Here is a 20873-nt window from a genome sequence, read left to right as displayed (position 1 = left end):
GACTTAACCTTTTGAGCGAATCTTGGTAAATCATTTTTACTAGAACAGTAATTTCCATAACAAAAGACGGTCAGAAAAGATGGCTACATGTTTGGTTCCTAAAATTATCACCTTATCAAATTATGTCAAGCCACAATACAGGTAACTGAACCAAGCAAACCAATAAATAGTTTAGTTGTTTCTTGTCCAAAGAGCTTACCTCAATTTTAGGCAAGGTTTCTATTCGTCAGGTTCAAGGCTCGAGGGTAGTCTCGACGCTCACGCTGATCTAACATAGCAGATGAGATCAAAGTTCTGATTGGCCCATAGAAATGCCACGGAATTACTAAAACTACACTATCCAATAAGGTTGATGTTAGCCTGAACAGGCGGGAAGTACAATCTCATAGCAAAAAACAGATCATACGCAGTCATTCTCTCCTCACTCACTCAGCGGACCCTTTTTGAAAACTCTCCAACTCTCCGGTTCAACACGATTCAACGATTCATGTGAATGACCTAGCTGACACAAAAAAAAGGTGATTGTGGCCGAAAGGCGACAATTTTGCAGGTATAATTAGAAAATAATTTGAAGCGTGTTTTATGGACATGACTACTCATTTATAAATAGTTTACTAACCTTTATAAATGTTGTAAAATGATTTGGAAATGATGAACAGACTATGAACAGAAATGATTACCAACGGGGGACCAAACATGTCATGCTGCCCCGGACTACTCCTGCTAAGGGGCTGGCTGTAGGAGGCTCTCAGAGGAAGTAGAGCTTGTCTGCCAGCTGGATGCCAGGCTCTGCGTGAAGGTACTGGCCGGACAGGAACGCCAGTTTGTGGGCGTACTTGCATGGCGCCGGCACACGGATGGTCCCAGGCCAGTTCCAGTACATGTGGCACATCTTGAAAGTCAGCCTGAGGCGAGAGACCGGGGTCAGATGATGTTAGTGGAACAACAGTGATGAACTTTCATACCAACTGATGTGTCAACTTAACCTGACACACCAGATGGGAAGGCTTCCTTGAAAACTGTTTGGAAAAGGGCAGGCAATTTCAAAAATATTTGGCAAGTGATTGGATGAACCATATCACGGGCTAACTTCACCCAATCAGATCAATGAACCATATATAACGATTTTCGCCATCGTCACACATACACCACGCCTGCAGCTGCCTCAAACACTAATTGGCTAGATCGTTTTCTGATCGGGCCCAAACGGATCTCTATTGAGCTTTGCCAGGCTGATGAGTGGAGTAAAACAATGTGAGCTGGCGAGATCAGAATGGTCTCACGGGGCTACTATCCACTCACCCATCTATGTACAAATCTGAGGCATCTACTAACCCACCAGTGTACCTGAAGCATCCACTAACCCACCACCGTATGGCATAATGGCACATTTTGGTAGCCTAATGTCAGACCTTTGCCTTACCTCTGCAAGTGGTCTGGTGTGAGGTTTGCCGTGTTGTAGATCGAGATGTAGTGTGTGGGGAGGCCACAGCCCTGTCGGATGTGATGAGCCATCAAGTAGAAATCCACCCTGGAGAATAAAACATAGATCAGTGAGACATGAAAACAAGAGGATCTAGGACCAGTGACCCCTTAAACCTGCTCTATTCTTCTCAATCAAATCAGTTTGCCCATATATTCTGAAACATTTCAGACATTCTTGGTGTTCGAAAAGATTTTTTTCCCCCTTCACGTGCACAATTTTTTCTTGAGGCAAATCAAATATGGTTACTGAAGTCTTCTTCATCGATGATTAGTTAACTGACTGGCTATTACCAGCTCTTTACTGCCCCGGAGGTAATATTGCAGCTTTTCCCTGCCGTTTGCGATGTTTCTGCACACTAAAAGCTTTAACGTACCATTCCCTGTTGGTGACGGTGTGGTCCAGGACGGTGCCTGGTGGAGGGGTGCCGAAGCGGTCTCCTGAGCAGGAGTAGAGGGTGGTGTTGATGCGCTTCTGCACCACGATGAAGGCCAGCTTGGGCTCATAGTTGGGGAACGTCTCAAAGCACTTGAGCAGCTGCGGGATCTCGTACAGCTCCACAGTCTTCAGCTGGCCGTCCGACACGCCGTCCCGGTACACCACAATCTTCTCTGGGAAGCTGTGGTTCACCTGAGAAAGACATTAGCGTATGGTGTGCTACTATGCCAATAACATAATCCACTGGCACTAGACAGCTCCTAAAATATGAATGATACCTTTTGTGATTCATTTGGAATGTTTCCTTAATACTACTACTTTACCCATATCATAGTTTCCCCCTTTCCGCTGAGCATTTCTGAAGGTTACCTCATAGTATTTCTGTAGTGCAGCCAGCAGACACACCCGGAACCCATTGATGATCTCCTCGTTGGGCATCTGGAACGTCACCCTGGAGTACCACCTGGTCAGCAGGCTATGGGGAGGAGGGTTGTGAACAGAATAGAACATTCATTCGCTATATATAACCAGTACAGGTACATTGGAATTCTCCCTTGTCCTTACAATATCTTATCACCACTAATCAGTTCCTCATTCCAGTTCCTAGGTACAGTACGCAATTAGACATTATAAGGTTCCCAATCAGGCAATTTACAATCTCATTGGTCAGGTGTGCTGTGAGGTGTGTGTATTCCAGTGTGCGCAAGACTGTCTGTACCTGTTCAGGCTGGCCACGAAGCCCATGACGGATCGATTCTTCTTGCTGGTGTCGTGATGGACGTCAACTCCAATCACCATCAGATGTTTCTGTTAGAATGGGGCAAAGTCAATATTTTGAAACACATCAGTCAAGTATCTCTAGGACATGCTATCCAATCAGAGCCCCTCAACTCAAAACTCCAGTCACACGTCATCTAATGACGCGTAAAGCGAAATATGTTGTGCTTAAATAAATACATTAAAGGAGTAGTAAAGGGAAAATGCATTTTTATCCCTGTTTTAAGGTTACTTATGATCATATACAATGGTTCAGATCAAAACGTTGACAAAACTAGCACTTTTGAGAAAGTCTGATAATTGCTCTACCACCGTTTTGGTCATACAATGGATGTGGGTGGGCACCGTGAAAAATCATTCAAAAAATATGTTAAACTCTCAATTTCAAAGACAAGAAACTCACCGAGGTGTTAGTTGGCGTTCTGACATATAATTCACCATAAAGTAAGATTCTAGTTCATCTGGAAAGGCTTTTTTTAAATATTTAGCATAGAAGTATTTAGTTGCAGCACATACATGTGTAAACTTCCGCAAACTAGGTAGCCTAGCAACATAAACAATAACAATAGCTATCATAAGTAGTTCCACTTCCTGAATCCCCTCTGCGGATTGATCTACACATCTACAACGGTCGCATCAATACAAGACAATGGATTTCATAAAATTATCAATAAAACCCTACAGGATTCATACTTAACGGCGAATTTGATGTCAGAACACCGACACCAATTACCCCCTCAGTAAGCTTCTTGTCTTTGAAATCGAGAGTTTAACATGTTTTTGAAAGATTTTTGAAAGATGTTTTTGAAGCTGCCCACCAACATCCATTGTATGACCAAAACGGTGGAAGAGCAATTATCAGACTTTCTCAAAAATGCTAGTTTTGTCAACGTTTTGATCTGAACCATTGTATATGATCATAAGTAACCTCAAAACAGGGCTAAACATGCATTTTCCCATTACTACTCCTTTAAGTAAATGGGTCCATCACCTGAGTCTTTGGTGGCGTGTGCAGTTCCTTCCCAGGAAGGTTTTACTCCCCATATTTTTTGAACTTGGCTTGCTCTGACCAGCACCACCAAACTTAGACGTGCACGAATGCTTTCTTAATCCTTTCTTAATCCAGTAAATGCCAGCAGTTACAGCCCATCGTAGTTATATTAATGCCCAGGTGGATTTGAATCCCTACCTTTCTCAACTTCTGAGTGGCAGGGACATGCAATATTGCTGACTGGACAGAACAACAAAACACTGGACAGAACAAAAACTCAGTATTCCCTAGGAAATATCTGCATATTGTAATACTGCAATTTTTCAACACCAATTCTCAAATCCCTGCATTGGCTCCAGGAGTGTCAGAGAATTGATTTCTAAATACTACTGCTCATCTATTAATCCTAGATGGTTTAGGGCCAAAATACATTGCCAAAATGCTTTTACAATATGAAAATTCTAAAGCTCAGGTCATCTGAGACCGTTCTGTTAACGGTCCCCAGAGTCAAAACCATGGAGAAGCAGCATTTAGCTACTATGCATCCAAAAGATGTAATAAACTTCCAGAAGATTTGAGACTTTCACCAACACAGACTACTTTAAATCCAGACTAAAAATCTTTATCTTCACCACTGCTTTCCACTGAACTGCAAACCTTGCATGTTTAATTGTGCAAAGCAAATTGTGTAAACCTTCCACTTGGTAAAATACATTTTGATTTCATTCTTTAATTTAAATCATCAAATGTGTTTTGATTTTATTCTTTTGTTTCAATGTCTTTTTATGCATTCTATTTTAAATCCTGTTTTATTGTATCCCATGTCTTTAAAGTACAGGGCTGCGTTTCCCAGAGGCATCGTAGTGCTACGTTCATCATAATGCTACGGTGAACGCCGTAGGTAAGCTACGGCATTCACCGTAGCGCTACGATGCCTCTGGGAAGCTCAGCCCAGGTTTGTTTTCAAAGACAAGAATCTCACCGAGTGGTCACTTGTGTCAGTTGATGTTCTGATAAAAAAAATCGCCACAAAGTATGCATCCGACCGGGTTTTATTTACTGTATCATTTAACATAGAACTATTTTAACTCACAGTACAGTACATACATTTGTAAACTTCCTCTTGAACTTTAGGAGGTCTTGACTGTCTTTGGAGGCTACCGTAGAAGAACCGGCGCTTCCGGGTCACAGGTCTACACAACAAGTCGAGAAGCCTAAGATTGCTTTGCAGCTGGTATTTCATTGATAAGTGTTAGGTACAAGTGTTTGTTGATCAAAATAAATATGGGATGCAGATGAATCTAAATATGTCTGGCTTTGTTGTCAATACAAATCAATGGATAAAGTATGATCAATAAAACCAGATCGGAAGCATACTTCGTGCCAATTTCTTTGTCAGAACTAGGAATGAGACGGTATACCGTAAAACCGTGAACCGTGGTATAAAATTTCCACGGTATTAGAACCGTGACATTCCCTGTGTTTACGGTATTACGTTTACGGTATTACACAATAATGCGCTGCTGAAACTTCACATTTCAAGTTGCTTGCAACAGTTAATTTTGTAATTTAAAGGACAATGCTCGTTTTTGACAACCTGGACCTTATTTACGACATATTATAAGACGTTTGACTCACCGAGATCACTTTGGTGTAGTTCGGAGGCATGTAGAAAAAATTTAAAATCCAGCGCGAGCCAGTATATCCATGTAATGGCGGTGATCGGGGCACTTAGAATGCAGTCTCTAAAAATCTATTTTCTGCCGCGAAACGGTTGTTTTCATCAATCTGTCTTGATGAATCGCTAATTGTGCTTACATAGAGCATAGGCCTGTGGTGGTTTTCACATGCCATGATCTTTAGAAACGCCTTTCGAAACGAAATAGCTTCCTCACTTGCTTCAGCACTAATGCGCACAGCGCGCAATCGTTGCTCCAGCACGCTGTGCGCATGCGTGCTGGAGCAAGTGAGGAAGCTATTTCGTGTCTAAAGACGTTTCTAAAGATCATATAACAGAGGCATGTGAAATACCACAACAGGCATATGCTCTATGTAAGCACAACTAGCGATTCATCAAGACAGATTGATGAAAACAACCGTTTCGCGGCAGAAAATAGATTTAGAAACTGCATTCAAAGTGCCCCGACCACCGACATTACATGGATATACTGGCTCGCGCTGGATTTTAAATTTCTTCTACATGCCTCCGAACTACACCAAAGTGATCTCGGTGAGTCAAAAGTCTTATAATATGTCGTAAATAAGGTCCAGGTTGTCAAAAACGAGCATTGTCCTTTAATATAAGCTTGCTATTAATAAACTGAGCCTAATTACAATAGTGTGTATTTTACATCATGTGTTGCACTGTAGGGTTAGTTCCTTCAAAGTAAAATACTTTTTTTTTTAATGCGTGTTGGGGAGGTGAAATGCCGTATACCGCGAAATACCGTAAACCGTACCGTGTAACTAGATACCGTACCGTAATGCAAAAATCCATACCGTCTCATCCCTAGTCAGAACATCAACGGACACCAATGACCATTCGGTGAGTTTCCTGTCTTCGAAAACAATAATTTATGGTGTTTAAGGGATTTTGTCTATGCACCTATGGATCCATTGAGTGTGTAAGCGGCAACGGGCTATATCGAGAGTGCACCGTTTGACAAAACGTTGATATTGGCCATTGTATATGACTAACCTTATAACCTTATAATGCAAAATTCTGAACCTGTCCTTAAAAAATATTTTCATGTGAAGCACATTTGAGTTTCTCTCTCTCAAGCTCACATTCTGTTTCTCTCGCAAATCAGTGTGGATACTCTCCATAGAGATCCATTCAGAAAACGATCTAGCCAATCAGCATTCTATGACAGCTATGCTGGACGGGTTTAGGTGTGGCAACAGCAAGGAGCGGTTGAAGTTGGTGTGTGATGGACAGTGATAGACAGATGGTTCATCCGAAGCAAAGCGAAGCAAACCATCTGGCCCGTCGGGTTATATGAAATGTGCTATATGAATAAAGCTGCCTTTTTCTGATGCCTCAAGTGTCTCTTGGACAGTGACTATAACATGATCTGTCGATTGAGCCTTTGTCTCTTCCTGCTGGTCACAGGGTCCCTACGTCTTTTAACACATCTCCGGTGCACGACTGGGGTAATGTTTAGACTACGAAGATGTGTGAAATTGGGCATGATGAGCTCAAGCTGAACGCAAAAAACATCCTTGTGGATAGGCTACTTGGAAAGGAAAAAAATCATACTTCTGCCTAGATGTACAGATGTGAGAACATAAGAATGTTACTTGAACCGCGGTATTCTAACAGGCGCTTTACGGCATTCCGCACCACCGCTCGCACGCCAATAGGGGCGCAGTAATACTACTCATTGACCCATTGCTGTAGCTCATCTCGCACATTAGATGAGCCTACCGTTCTCAAACTCCTTGTTCTTTGTCTGGTTGTAATTTAATTATTACGAACAAAGCCTATCTATTTATAGTTTCTATCTCTGTAACTGTCGCCGGGTCTATATCTGTTAACTGTCAGGACAAGTAGAAGTTTAATACAGTAGGCTAACTGAGTGTTCTCATATGGAACATGGCATCAGGATGAGTAAGATGGCTAACGGAGCTGACCAGAGATGTGTTTGAAATGGTTCACTCACTCCCTATTCCCTATGTAGTGCTACCATGGATGTATTGAGTGCGACTCATAGTGAACTACATGGGGAATGATTTAACAGTTTTGGGAAACTACATGGAATGTCACTGCGTAAGATATTCATGACGCAAACAAGCAGACGCGCCGATCGCTGATGGCAGCAGGTTGAAATATCAGGTAGTATTCAGGTTCCATGTTTAGTTTAAGCAATAAACCACGAGAAGCCGTGTGTTATAGTGATTTTATAACAGCTATGGGGGTTTTAGGCACTCCGCTTCGCGTTGTGCCTAAAACCCCCATAGCTGTTATAAAATCACTATAACACACGGCCGAGTGGTTTATTGCTTTTATACAACGGTTACTACAGCTATTAGTGTAAAATAAACACACAGCAATGTAAAATATTAACATTTATTCAAAACTAGGCAATCATTCCCTCAATTCCGCTGAGTAAAATAGTTCCCCTTACAAATGGTTGCCAAGCAACAACAACAACTACAATGCATTGGATCAAATGGGAGGCGCATTAATACTGAAAATGGAATGATATGCGGTCCCAGGTGTGTGTTACAAAGTATTTTAACACGGCTTCCAGCCAATCAGAATCAAGAACCAGAACTAACCGTTGTATAATGAATGATATTATATGATTTGTCAACTTTAGTGCTGTCTGCTAATAGCAGGCTGTGAAGCTGCACGATAAGACCGTGATAGCAAGTTAGCTCACGACAGCAGCTTCCATAATATTAACGGTAACTGTCGGTGGCTAAAAAGCAGATAGCTAACTTTACAACGATGATTCCTGTAGCTATTTTGATTTTGATGCTATTAGTTCAACTTCTGTTTCTTGGGCAGGAACGGAGACAAACTCGCATTAGCAGCAAAGCAGCTACAGGAATGATCTTAACATTAGCTAACTGCTTTAGCCACTGATAGCTACCGTCTTCTTCACTTCTCCTTCGGTAAAACATGACACCGTTGTATTGTGGTATTGTGGAGTGCTTAGGCAGAAGCAGGGGTGGCCAACCAGTCAGAGACTAAGAGCCACAAAAATTACTGTGGTACCACCCAGAGCCACACCATATATACCAGCGTTTCTCAACCTTTTTTTCAGTCACCGCACCCTTCATAAGTACTTAAAATCCCAAGCCACCCCAGTCTAAAATAAGAAGAAAAACGTTATTGTCCATTAAATATACATTTAATTAAAATTTAATTTTTAAATGTTTTTTTTTATTTATTTATTTAAAATTAATACATACAAGATATTTTCTGACATAATATATTTTGGACTGGGCTGGATTGGGCTGGGTAAGGCTGGGCTGGACTGGGTTAGGCTGGGTTAGGCTGGGCTGGACTGGACTGGGTTGGGCTGGACTGGACTGGGCTGGAGATTTGAGGCTTTGAAATGTCCCAATGGTGTCTGGCATATCAGACAGAATGGTTTACCATTACGTTCTATGAAGAAAAAATGACTCTCCCACTCGGGTAAAAAATGTCCTGTGTTCGTCTTCATATTTTCTTTTCGCTGCGCATTTCTTTCCAGCCATTCTTTGGTTGTGTACAGTAGCCTAGGCTACGTTAGCTTTTGTCGTAAAAGAGAATGACCCACGCAAAGCAAATTATTTTGTTTACAATTATTTTGTTACCAAGGTGATTTGCTACCTATATGATTGGTTTGAAGTGGTTCTCACGCGACATCCTCGCGACCTAGCGAAACGAATCATATGATTTTATGACAAATCTGCAATAAACTAAAATGGGCAGGAAGAAATGCACAGCGAAACTAGAGAGGGAGAGAAACGTTCTTATGGAATGAATGAATTTATTCATTCTTTCTTTTTAATTAAAGGATGGAAGAGCCGCAAGCGAACTTTTTTTTAATCAATGAATGGAGGAGCCGCACATTGACGGGCAAAGAGCCGCATGCGGCTCGCGAGCCGCGGGTTGGCCACCCCTGATCTATAGTATCTATCTCTGTAACTGTCGTCGGGTCTGTATCTGTTAACTCATATGGAACAAGGTATCGGGACAAGTAGAGGTTTAATACAGTAGGCTAACTAGCTAGCTAGCAGAGTGTTCTCATATGGAACATGGCATCAGGACGAGTAAGCTAGCTAACGGGGCTGACTAGAGATGTGTTTGAAATGGTTCACTCACTCCCTATTCCCTATGTAGTGTTACCCATAGTGAACTACATAGGGAATAATTGCTTCAGATATTCATGGAATGTAAACACCAGTTAGCTAGCAACTACGTGGACACAGGCTGATCTACTATACAGAATTGGACCGAGGAGTGTTCTCATATGGAACTAGGCTAACACAGTTGTTTCAAGACCAGTAGTAACGTTTGTGGTTTCATTTTTGTCCTTCTCTTGGCTATTCTTGTATGGAATGAATGAATTTATTCATTCTTTCTTTTTAATTAAAGGATGGAAGAGCCGCAAGCGAACTTTTTTTTAATCAATGAATGGAGGAGCCGCACATTGACGGGCAAAGAGCCGCATGCGGCTCGCGAGCCGCGGGTTGGCCACCCCTGATCTATAGTATCTATCTCTGTAACTGTCGTCGGGTCTGTATCTGTTAACTCATATGGAACAAGGTATCGGGACAAGTAGAGGTTTAATACAGTAGGCTAACTAGCTAGCTAGCAGAGTGTTCTCATATGGAACATGGCATCAGGACGAGTAAGCTAGCTAACGGGGCTGACTAGAGATGTGTTTGAAATGGTTCACTCACTCCCTATTCCCTATGTAGTGTTACCCATAGTGAACTACATAGGGAATAATTGCTTCAGATATTCATGGAATGTAAACACCAGTTAGCTAGCAACTACGTGGACACAGGCTGATCTACTATACAGAATTGGACCGAGGAGTGTTCTCATATGGAACTAGGCTAACACAGTTGTTTCAAGACCAGTAGTAACGTTTGTGGTTTCATTTTTGTCCTTCTCTTGGCTATTCTTGTTGGGGTGAATTGACCAGCTGTTTCAAATCGCCGGACGAGATGCCCGCTTCTATGACTGGATCTACACAGCAAACAAGCATAACAGTGCGTCATGAAGACCGACAACTTGCTACATTAGGCTACCTCCTGGAATACCCCACTTAAAGGTCTTTCATATAGAAATTCTCTTGATGGTCTGGGGAGTTGCGAGACGTGTTAAGGGAGTGCATCAGTCGTGAGCCTTGACAGTAGGCTACCAGCCTGCGCTGCGCTCAGCACAAAGTTGGATGAATGGATGGACTTATTGGAATCCTGGAAAATGTTTATTGCGCTCTAAAATCATGAAAGCATAAATGTAAAAATGCAGCAACAGAAGTAGTCTAGGTGAGATGGTGGTTTAAATGAATGGCAACACGTAGCCTAGAGGAAAGCATCAATTGAGACTGGTGATAATGCTGATAATCTACAGTAGGGCCTACCTCTGGCTGAGTTCATGGTTACAACCATTCATCTCTTACACATGGGGCTATACAATACTTGCACAATCTACTTTGGACGTTAAATCCATCCATCTATCGATCAAACTAGCGAATTCAATCCAACACCTGTGGAATGGCCGGTCATGACAAAGCACCCGCTAACGCAGGCTACCCCCCTCCCCACGATCCAGGGCTAGGAAACCGGTTCATCCAGTTTATTTGAATATAAAAGAATTTGGGGGGGGGGGGGGGTTACAATAGTCTAGTCCAGGTTTGCTGGCGAATGGCGAGCTTGTCAGATGGCGCATGCATGTGTGGACATTGTAGGCCTATTCTCTAAAACCTAAAGAATAAAAGTAGGCTATGTTCAACATTCATTGGAGTGGTCCAGTTGGATAGGCTAGTCTAATCTAAATAAATTGAGGACCTGTATTTTCAGTGTTTGCTGGTAGCGAATGCCAGATAGACAGGGAGGAAATCTATTCGTTTCATTGTTTCATTGTTTGTGCTCTGTATGCACAAGATAGTTAATGTCCGGATATAATTGGCAGTAGGGTGGGAAAAAACCCTATCAAAGGCCAAGATTAGAAGGGATTTGAAGATGTAATTGGTCATTTTAAATGGGCCTACTTTATCTTTTGATGGCTATTTGAACGGACTGCATCGATCAATGCAATGCCTCTCCATGTTTTTCAGTTTTACCCTTTTCATCAATAAAACATCATTTTTACAACCACGTCTCATTGATTGGGAAGGCATTTAGAGCTGCCGGTCTATTAGCCTACATACGGACTCAGAGGATCACATAACAGTTTATTGAGAAACAATTGCAGGCTGGGCTATATAAAGAAATACCACAATGCATGTAGTCTAGATATATTAGCCTACATTATGGTTAGGCTATAGCCTACACTTTATGGTTGACTGCCCTCTCGCTCGCTAAGCAGGCTACACTGTGGCTGTTTTGTTCATTGCAGAAGCCTATAGCCTAGGCTACACATTAAAAAAATGTTTTTTTTATATAGGCCTAGAAGGAATCAGAAAATGTGGAAATTTAGCCTAATTTTAGCCTATTTTAATACAATTCAAATTCTGCTTAGAGTTTGTTTTTTATTTTCAACGGACATTATGACCTGAGCATTATTAATAATTATCTAAGTTAATATAGGCCTATGAGAACGCAACACTTTTTACGGTAGGCTAGGCCTATGCGTCTTGTGATTGTACTGTAGCCTAGGCTACAACTTAAGGCTTATTAGGCCCTATTGAATTCCTTTTATTAAAATATAATGTATATTGTGCATGTGAACGCACTCACTGTCAAACCTACTGCGCATTCCCTATAATCGTTCATTGAGCGGCTGGCGGCCGGTATAAATAAATAAAAACATACACGATATTTTCTTATTTGAATGATCTTGAATATATATATATTCAAGATCATTCAAATAACAAAATATAGTGTATATTGTGCATGTGAACGCACTCACTGTCAAACCTGCCGCTATCTATGCACAAGATAGTTAATGTCCCGATATGATTGGCAATGAGTGATCTTTACTCATGGCGACTATGTCAATTTTGTATGGATCCACAAGTCGATCAAGCTTATTTTTTCTTTGTATCGTGCAGAAGCCATATAGCCTACTGCGCTCAGACTTGGCTACATTAGCTGGTGCCCCGTCTTCAAATTTACTTCCGGGGTTTACAAGTAGCCTACCAGTTGAATGCGTTCCAGAAACAAAACGCAAAACCCCCACGTTCACCACATCTTTACTAACAAATATATTTACAATACTGTTATTTTGCGCATTTGACTTAACAGACACCACGTCTTGACCCGACGTCAGTTACCGAGATAGATAGGCTACTGTAGGCCTAGATATATATATAATAATTAAATTATTTCCAGATGGAGAAATCGTGTTTGAGAACAAGGTAATAATAACAATTAAACGTTATTTGTATAGCACCTTTCATACAGATAAATTCAGCTCAAAGTGCTTTACAACAGAGCATTTAAATTAAAGAATGTGAAATTTAATGATGCTTCATTCGTAGACTATAGGAGAAAAACACTGAGCCGAGCCTGCTAAATCTACTCAAAGACGCCACCTGGCGGTGGTGCATCACTAAAACGAAATAACACCCGTCTGAAATCCCATGAGATTTCCAACGGGATTTCCCTGCCAAATACTGCGAAGGTGAAATGCTGCAGCATGTGACATTTCTAACTTCCCACGTCTGTAATCAAATCCTCTCCATTTCACTTTGGCAGCTCATACCCCCCCCCACACACACACACACACGTTTTGTTTTACAGATCTGCATGATTCACACAGCTCACATTTTCAGGTTAGTCCACATCCCTATAATGTGAAATATCTAGCAGAGAGGAATACTCACCAGTAGGCCTGGGTTAAAAAAATCAATTTTCTGATTTTGAATCGATTCTCATTTTATTCCCTAGAGATCGATTCGTACGTCCAGAGATCGATTTTTTATTTATTTATGTATTTCCCTGTGTCTCTTGCGTAAGCCCTCGAGAGGTTATGCGCCTAGTTGACCGCACATTTGTTTAGTCTCCACCTTAAACTTTTTTTTTTTTACTATATAGGTAAAATAGGTAAAATCAGTCTTTATTCGTCACATGTAGTGTACAGTAAAATGTTTCTCGTATTTCATTGTATAACTACGCGCAGCGCGTTGATGTGCTCAGCCCCTCTGTCCCTCGCACACACACGCTGGCCCCGTCTGTAAACAAACCCCTCCTCCACTCCTCTCCGTGCAATCGCATGTCGAAGACAGCTGAGTAGAATCAATCCGGAGTAGCCCTACAGGAATGGTTAGTGATATCATGAACACCTCTGCACAAATTGATGCAGTTAGTTAACTCTGATAAGTTAGTATGTTAACACAACACTGTCAATCTTTTAGAGTTAAGTTGGCAGGCACGTTATATTAGCTAGCCAGCCAGCTAATTAGCGCAGCTGGCATTGACCAACATTTAGTTAACTTGCTAGCCTAGCTAACTACTGAACTGTGCATCATGCTAGTTAGGGTAGCCAATGTCAGGAAGCTCAGACATTCATTACAATAACAATGCAGCTCATCCCCCATTATCAGTGTGAATTGGGTGCTTCAGCGACCATGCACAGTAGCCAATGCGAATCAAGTTTAAGGACGCAGAACGATAGACAGGAAAATCCCGCCTAATTAAGATCAGTGATGGAATAGTGGCATTCGAATGTGTCGGTAGCCACCACATTTGGGTTTTTATGCCGACATTATTTCAGTACATTTGTAAACATCAGTACATTTGTATTTAACAGCTTTGGGGTGAATTCTTAATGTCACATTTTTAATAATGCACCATGTTAGAGTTCCAGTACAATTACAGCTTGTTCTGATAATCTTTTTCATTAATCAAATATTTGTATTAATTAAGTAACTAACTAAACACTAATTTCATTTTGAATCTTATTCTGCCCACAGCATGTTTTTGAAAACAATACTATCAATATTCTGGGAGGGGGATTGGTCCTTGCCATTTTCAACAGTTTCAGGCTTTCAGCCATTAACTACCAACATTTCATATTAATTTGCTGTCAAATGTCAATATAATACTAGTATTGATGTGTTGCATAACTGGGCAGTCATCTAATTCAGGTTACAGCTCAAAAAACAGGTTTTAGTAACACTAACCAAATCAATATTGAATCGTATCGAATTTAATCGTGATAATCGATTCTGAACCTTGTGAATCGGAATCGATTCTTGAAATTCGAATCGATACCCAGCCCTACTCACCAGAGGGATATTCACTGTCCACAACTCTCCCCCAAGTTTGCAGTTCATCTGCAGCAGGATCTTCTGGGCAATGCTTCTGAGCTTCTGAGGCTGGGAGATGGTCCGGACGTTGATGGCCTATAAGTGAAAGACAAAACAGGTGACGGATGCGTTACATCTAGACATGAAACTTGAGAAACCTGACTGTCCACCAAAAATATGGATACTGTATCAAGGCCCCATGTGAACCCGACCTGAGAAGGAACAGGATTCTGGACACAGCACAGCTTCTTGATGGCACTGTAGAGGTCGTCTCTGTTGCCCGTAATGATGCACACCACCAGCTGCACACTGGGCTGGACACAGGAGGAAAGAAAGCATTCAATTTTTACAGATTAAAACAAATCTGCAGACCTGTATAATTCTGTAACCGCAGCATTCAGCACTTGTCCAGGTCTTTATTAATAATTACAGGACCTCGAGGGGTCCACACGGCAACACAGAACACAACAAACACAAATGCAATCGGGGGTCACCGGTGGAGTTTGTCGTCTGCATTTGACCTATCCTCCCCCAGGGGCAGCCAGGAGCAGTGGGCAGCCATCATTCATGGCGCCTGGGGATTTAAGCGCTCAGTCCAAGTCCTGATCAGGGACAGGACTGAAGAGCATCTGTGTTTCTGCATGTTTTTCATATTGGGTTCTTGGGAGGAACCCTCGCGAACACAGGGAGAACAGGCAAACTCTGCACAGAAAGGCCCGGTAGATACCACACCTGAGTACCTGACAAACTTCGGGAGAAAATCCCCAGTACCGGCAAAATCCAAGGCAGGAATCGAACCCAGGACCTTCTCGCTGTGAGGCGACAGTGCCAAGTATTGCGCCACCGTGCAACACGTACAACACAAACTGACACTTGCCTTGCTGGTGAGCTGGGAGTGGATGCTCTTGATGTAGGTCTCTGTGCGGTCGTCCCTGAGCTCCACGCGGAGGGGGCGGTCCAGCTTCAACCCCATGGGCCCTGCCACCTTACCGAAGGTGTCAACCAGCTCCTCTGCCTGGTCTGCACAACGGCGCGGGTAGAAGATGGCCCAACAGTTCATGGGGATCTGAGAGTAAAAAGAGAGAGTCAGCAAGAGGACAAACATACTGCTGGTGGTCGAGGAGCCTGAGGGGTAGGCTACTAACTAGACCCTGTGATTGTGATGTGCCTGCTCAAAGAGACCCAAGATAGCTGTGGATTACCTGATTGACAGAGTGACTACATCAGACATTCACCCATTCACACACACACACACATTCACACAATGGCAGCTATAGCAGCTGCCATGCAAGGTCCTAGCCTGCTCATTGGGAGAAATTTGGGGTTCAGTGTCTTGGCCAAGGACACTTCGACATGTCGTCAGGAGGAGCCGAGATTTGAACCGCCAACCCTGCGGTCATTGGACGACCTGCTCTACCTCCTGAGCCACAGCCACCCCCTCAGAGTAACATAAGGTGCCTAGGGTTGTTTTCCTGTTTTCTCCCCTTCTTTAATTAATACGTTTGTTAGTTTCCCATGTTCCAATCATCTTTAATCTGCTTAAGCCAGATTGCAGTGCTGGCACCCAAGAGGTGCAAAGAGCTGTAGTTGACCCCAGACTCACACAGCTGATGGAAGATTCCCTGACAACCTCCCTGGACCAGCTGGCATCAGCCCCGGTGACGAAAGATGCTGACTGCAGACAGATGGTCTCCAGAGGCAGAATTCTCCCCTGGGTCTGGAAGAAAGAAGCGCAGAAAGGGAAATTGCAGACCTGTAATGCATGACATCCCATGAATGGTAAATTGGTCTGGAAATTGCTAAAGCATTGCTGAAAATGCATAGCCTAATGCATTTCCAAGGCAATGGTAGGGGGTAGGGGAAACACTGAAAAATAATCCATGAGTTGTGTTGAAATACCACTGGATGCATCAACTTCTTTTAGCTTTGAGAAGGCAATAACTTGGGTATTTACAAAGACCTAGTGGGCTAACCTGTCCCATGAAAACTTGGCATTGCAGTACAACCAATTACTATAATTCTCTCAACGCTATTTTAGCTAATTAATAACATCCTCTTACAAGGAACGTTCTGGCTTGTCTTTTATCATAAACATCCATGTTTTCAATTAACTCCTATGAGGCTTTTTCAGAGGCCTTCTGTGTCAGCCCAGTGGTCAGTGGTGTAGGATTTGAGAAGGTGATTGTACTGTATAGTGCAGGGGTGCAAACTCATCAGGGGTGAAAGAAAAAGGTGACAAAGATGCAAACCTCCTAGGGGGGTCCAGGGGCATTCACCACCGGGAAGATATTTTTTTAAATATCAGCTTAAACTGACATTCTGTCTGATATCAGGCTAACATCATTGTGGACTACTGTAGGCTGTAGGAAATAGCCTAAACATTTTTAAAGGTATAACATGGTCATTTTTTTGAGTTTGTAAGTGCTATTTGCACAAGAGGACATTGAAGAAACACAAAAACATGAAATATATCCATTTTGTAGTTTTGGAGAAACTGGAAGCTTAACATATTCAGTCCAATTTCACTCGTGTTGAAAATTATCCTTTCGTGACGTTTTTCCCTTTCTTGACGTCACACAAGTGTGATGTCTTTATCCAGCATGTTGACATTAGCTAGCCTAATGTTAGGTACAGTAGCTAGATTAGCTGTGTTAGTCATCTTAGCATGCTAACATTAGCTCTCAATAATCATAGGCTACTGTATATAACAGAGATGGGCCGATCGATCGGTGGCCGAATCAAAACCCGGCCGATTTGACTAAAATTAGCCCAATCTGCGACCAGCTGATCTGCCTTTAACTAGAGCGCTTCAATACCAGAGTAACGACACACATTGGTCAAGCGGAAAGTTGGTATCGCGCCTCTAGTGGCGGGATATGGGCATTGCATTTGTGACAAATAATTCACTTATGTTCGTATTGTTGTATTGGAGCTGACCAGGAATAATTCTATTGCCACCACAAAGTGAACCACAAAGCTTCACCAGCATCGGTGAACCGTTTACAGGTAAATATTAATGTAATAGTGGTCATTAATTGTTGCATCATGAATGCCTGATGTTTTAATAATGATATACTTTCAAGTTGGTCCACAACTCTCTCAATGGCTAACGCAAGTTTGCACGCTAATTTCAAAACTTCTGTTTGTGTTCCACGTTAGCCAAACTGTCGTTTTCTTTATTATTGGCCCTTCACCTCAATATTAAACAATAAATTATGTAACATTACCGTTAATGTTACTTGCATGAAGTGATACTGTATGACCAGAGATCTTGTCATTGATTTCATTCTAATACCATAATAATATAGCTAATACCGACTCATATCAACTACAAGTTGGCTGCTGGCTCATGTGCACATTAAAAATAACTAGGTAATTGCAAAATTGCTGTTTTATTTCATCCATTTTTTCTGGCTTAAAGGGGAACTCTTATTTCATGACTGAAATGTACTTCACATTCAAATGGTCAAACACATGCCTGAAGTTCATCAACCGGGTCAATGAGGTGGGTATGGATGTGAACCAAGCCATATCCCACCCCTACACCCAGAGTCTGGTCCAGTATGTCTGTGGCCTGGGCCCCAGAAAAGGTTCCCACATGCTCAAGGTAAACCAATACTGTATAGCACAAAAGGAGGGCCAGAATGGGACCCTGTGTACTGTAGTTATGCATCGAGTGGAGTATCCTATTTTAGACCTCACTGTGTTTGACTACCTTACTTGTCTGTGGTTGTGTGTGTGTGTGTGTGACTTGACCCTGTAATTCTAATTTTTCCTTTCAGAATCAGCCAAGTGTGACAAGTGTGTGTCAAGATCCTGCAGAGTGTTCCAAAGACTCCGACCACCTCTGTGTCACTCCAGGAGATGGGCTTGTTATTGTGACAATGACAGAATCAGCCAAGTGTGACAAGTGTGTGTCAAGATCCTGCAGAGTGTTCCAAAGACTCCGACCACCTCTGTGTCACTCCAGGAGATGGGCTTGTTATTGTGACAATGACAGGATGTAAGTTCGGGGCTTGGAGGTGCAGGGGGGAGAAGGTCAGTGTAGTCGGTGTTGAGGCCTGTCTGCCATGACAGGTCAGTCACTATGGTTACAAACGTACAACTGTACTACTGATGCACTGATCCCTATAGTATTGCACTGTAAAGAGGGGTATTCCCCTTTCTAACACTTATACTGTACATAGACATATCTAATGTGTTCCAGATGTCTTCATCAAAAGAGGTTTTTAAGTGAAAAGAGTGTGTACATTTTTCATAGTCTGCATGCATGCCAGTATTGTTGGAGTGACCACTTGATTGTGTGAGTGATTGAGTTGTCTTACTTGTGATAGATAACATCTGTCACTTATTTTATCTATATTAGGCCGCACCCTACACCCAAAGACATGCTTTGACAAAGGCTTGAAACGTGTCAGTGTAATTTATGGCCAACAATGCATAGTGAAACGGAATCAAAACTGTCTTTGATCCTCATTGTGCTGCTCGGCATGTTCTTTTCAAGACAGCGACTCTTTGGATACCTAATGCAGCGTTTCCGATCGTAAGGTTTTGCCGTGGTGCACCGCCATGGCAAGATCCTTGCCGCCACACCAAACATTTGATACAAAAAACAATAATACAAATTAGGGTATATATATATATATATATAAAAGTCTTAAATTAAAAATCGTGAACTTTTTAAATATTTCTGCCTAAATACGCTTTCAAAACCACTGTCGCGCCCACATTAGGACTATTTATTTTCAATAAGACTAAGAGCCTATAGGCTGCGTGCTCTGTGCCGCTCCATGCTGCTCCTTTCTGAGGTGATCGGAAGATTCGGCGCATACTCCTCAAAATGCCTAGCCTACCGTCTAAAACGCATTTATGTTAGTAATCTAAGTGCCGTTATAGCTACAGTTAGACGTGCCGACATCTCCTGCCCATCTCAAGCACATTTCGCCATAAAACACGAAGTCCTCATAACTCCAACATACATTATCCGATTTGTCCGATATTTCTCACGCTTCATGAAGGTTCGGTCCCGAACACATCTGTGTGTCAGTATTGCGTCATACTTATCCTCAAAACTCCTACATACGTTATCCGATTTACTCCAAATTGCTGACGCTTCATTAAGGTTGCATTCTGAACACATCTATGTGTCGGTATTGATTCACACTTACAGCACCACCTACTGGTAAAAAAGGAAGTACTCATAACTCCTACATACGTTATCCGATTTACTCCAAATTGCTTGTGCTTGACGAAGGTTGCATCTTGAACACATCTGTAAGTCAGTATTGCGTCATACCTACAGCGCCACCTACTGGTGAAACAGGAAGTCCTCATAACTCCTACATACATTGTCCGATTTACACAACATTTCTCACGCTTCATCAAGGTACCATCCTGAACTAGGGATGGGAATTTCGACTAATTTTAAAACCGAGTAACCTAACCTGATCCTACTCGAGTAACCGATTACTCAAAAAAAGATACCGTCCAGACAGAGCGCATTTAACCCCGGACCCCTCAGAGGGGAAAACTTTTTTTTTTCCCGCCGTCATTACCGTGGCGGTGCATGTCTCTTCCATGTCCTTGCAAATAAACATCTTTAAAAGCTGATGTGTGGTTGGATGCATCAGATTGAATAACCCACAACCAAGTTTTCATGAAGCTATCGGAATCGAAAAACGCAGCCTTTTAATGTGGATGCACTGCCCAGCTCATAGCCTATTAAGCCTATCGTTAGGCTACTCTGAAAACCCGAAAATGTAAATTATTTTCATCAACCTTTTTCCACTCTAAAGCCTACAATATGCAACCAGACCTCTAATTTACTAATCAAAATTAAGTATTAAACCAAGCCTTTACTGCCGATGCCGGATAACAAGTGAATGAATTTTTAGCGTAATCTAAAAAGCAGAAGAACCGTGGCACTCACTGCCTATTTCCAATTTATTGTACAATAATGGATGTTTCAGCGTCAAGCCTTCATCAGTGAAATGTCCATGCAAAACTAAATAGATTTATTGAACAATAGGCCTATTCATTCAATATTTATTTATAGCAGGCTGCAAAACTATAGGAGTAGGCTATACGCACATGATGGTACTCGCTGTCTTTTTCAGCACCACCTCAGGGCTCATTACCAACATGATTAGCCTCAGTGTTAATTTCGTTGACGAGAACTATGACGAAAACTATTCGTCAACGACATTTTTTGGGTTATCGTCACGAGACGATAAATAAATAAAAATGAATGTATGATGACAAAAAC

At 42.0% G+C, this 20873-nt stretch overlaps 1 protein-coding gene across 1 annotated transcript in view; it reads right to left on the bottom strand.

Moving 5' to 3' along the window:
- Nucleotides 1–748: 748 nt before the first annotated feature.
- Nucleotides 749–20873, bottom strand: part of piwil2 (piwi-like RNA-mediated gene silencing 2) — a gene marked incomplete at both ends in the record, with an annotated part of 39786 nt that continues 19661 nt past the window's right edge. The window contains 9 exons of the mRNA XM_084438910.1: nucleotides 749–905; nucleotides 1424–1531; nucleotides 1860–2113; nucleotides 2291–2396; nucleotides 2640–2728; nucleotides 14588–14704; nucleotides 14821–14922; nucleotides 15486–15674; nucleotides 16212–16325. Coding sequence (XP_084295036.1) covers nucleotides 749–905; nucleotides 1424–1531; nucleotides 1860–2113; nucleotides 2291–2396; nucleotides 2640–2728; nucleotides 14588–14704; nucleotides 14821–14922; nucleotides 15486–15674; nucleotides 16212–16325 — 1236 coding nt within the window. The remainder of the gene's footprint in view (nucleotides 906–1423; nucleotides 1532–1859; nucleotides 2114–2290; nucleotides 2397–2639; nucleotides 2729–14587; nucleotides 14705–14820; nucleotides 14923–15485; nucleotides 15675–16211; nucleotides 16326–20873) is intronic.

Source organism: Borostomias antarcticus (genome assembly GCF_949987555.1).
Source record: "Borostomias antarcticus genome assembly, chromosome: 5".
Taxonomy (NCBI): Eukaryota; Metazoa; Chordata; class Actinopteri; order Stomiiformes; family Stomiidae; genus Borostomias; species Borostomias antarcticus.
Note: the sequence above shows the minus strand (reverse complement) of the source record. Positions and strands in the feature narration are given on the sequence as shown.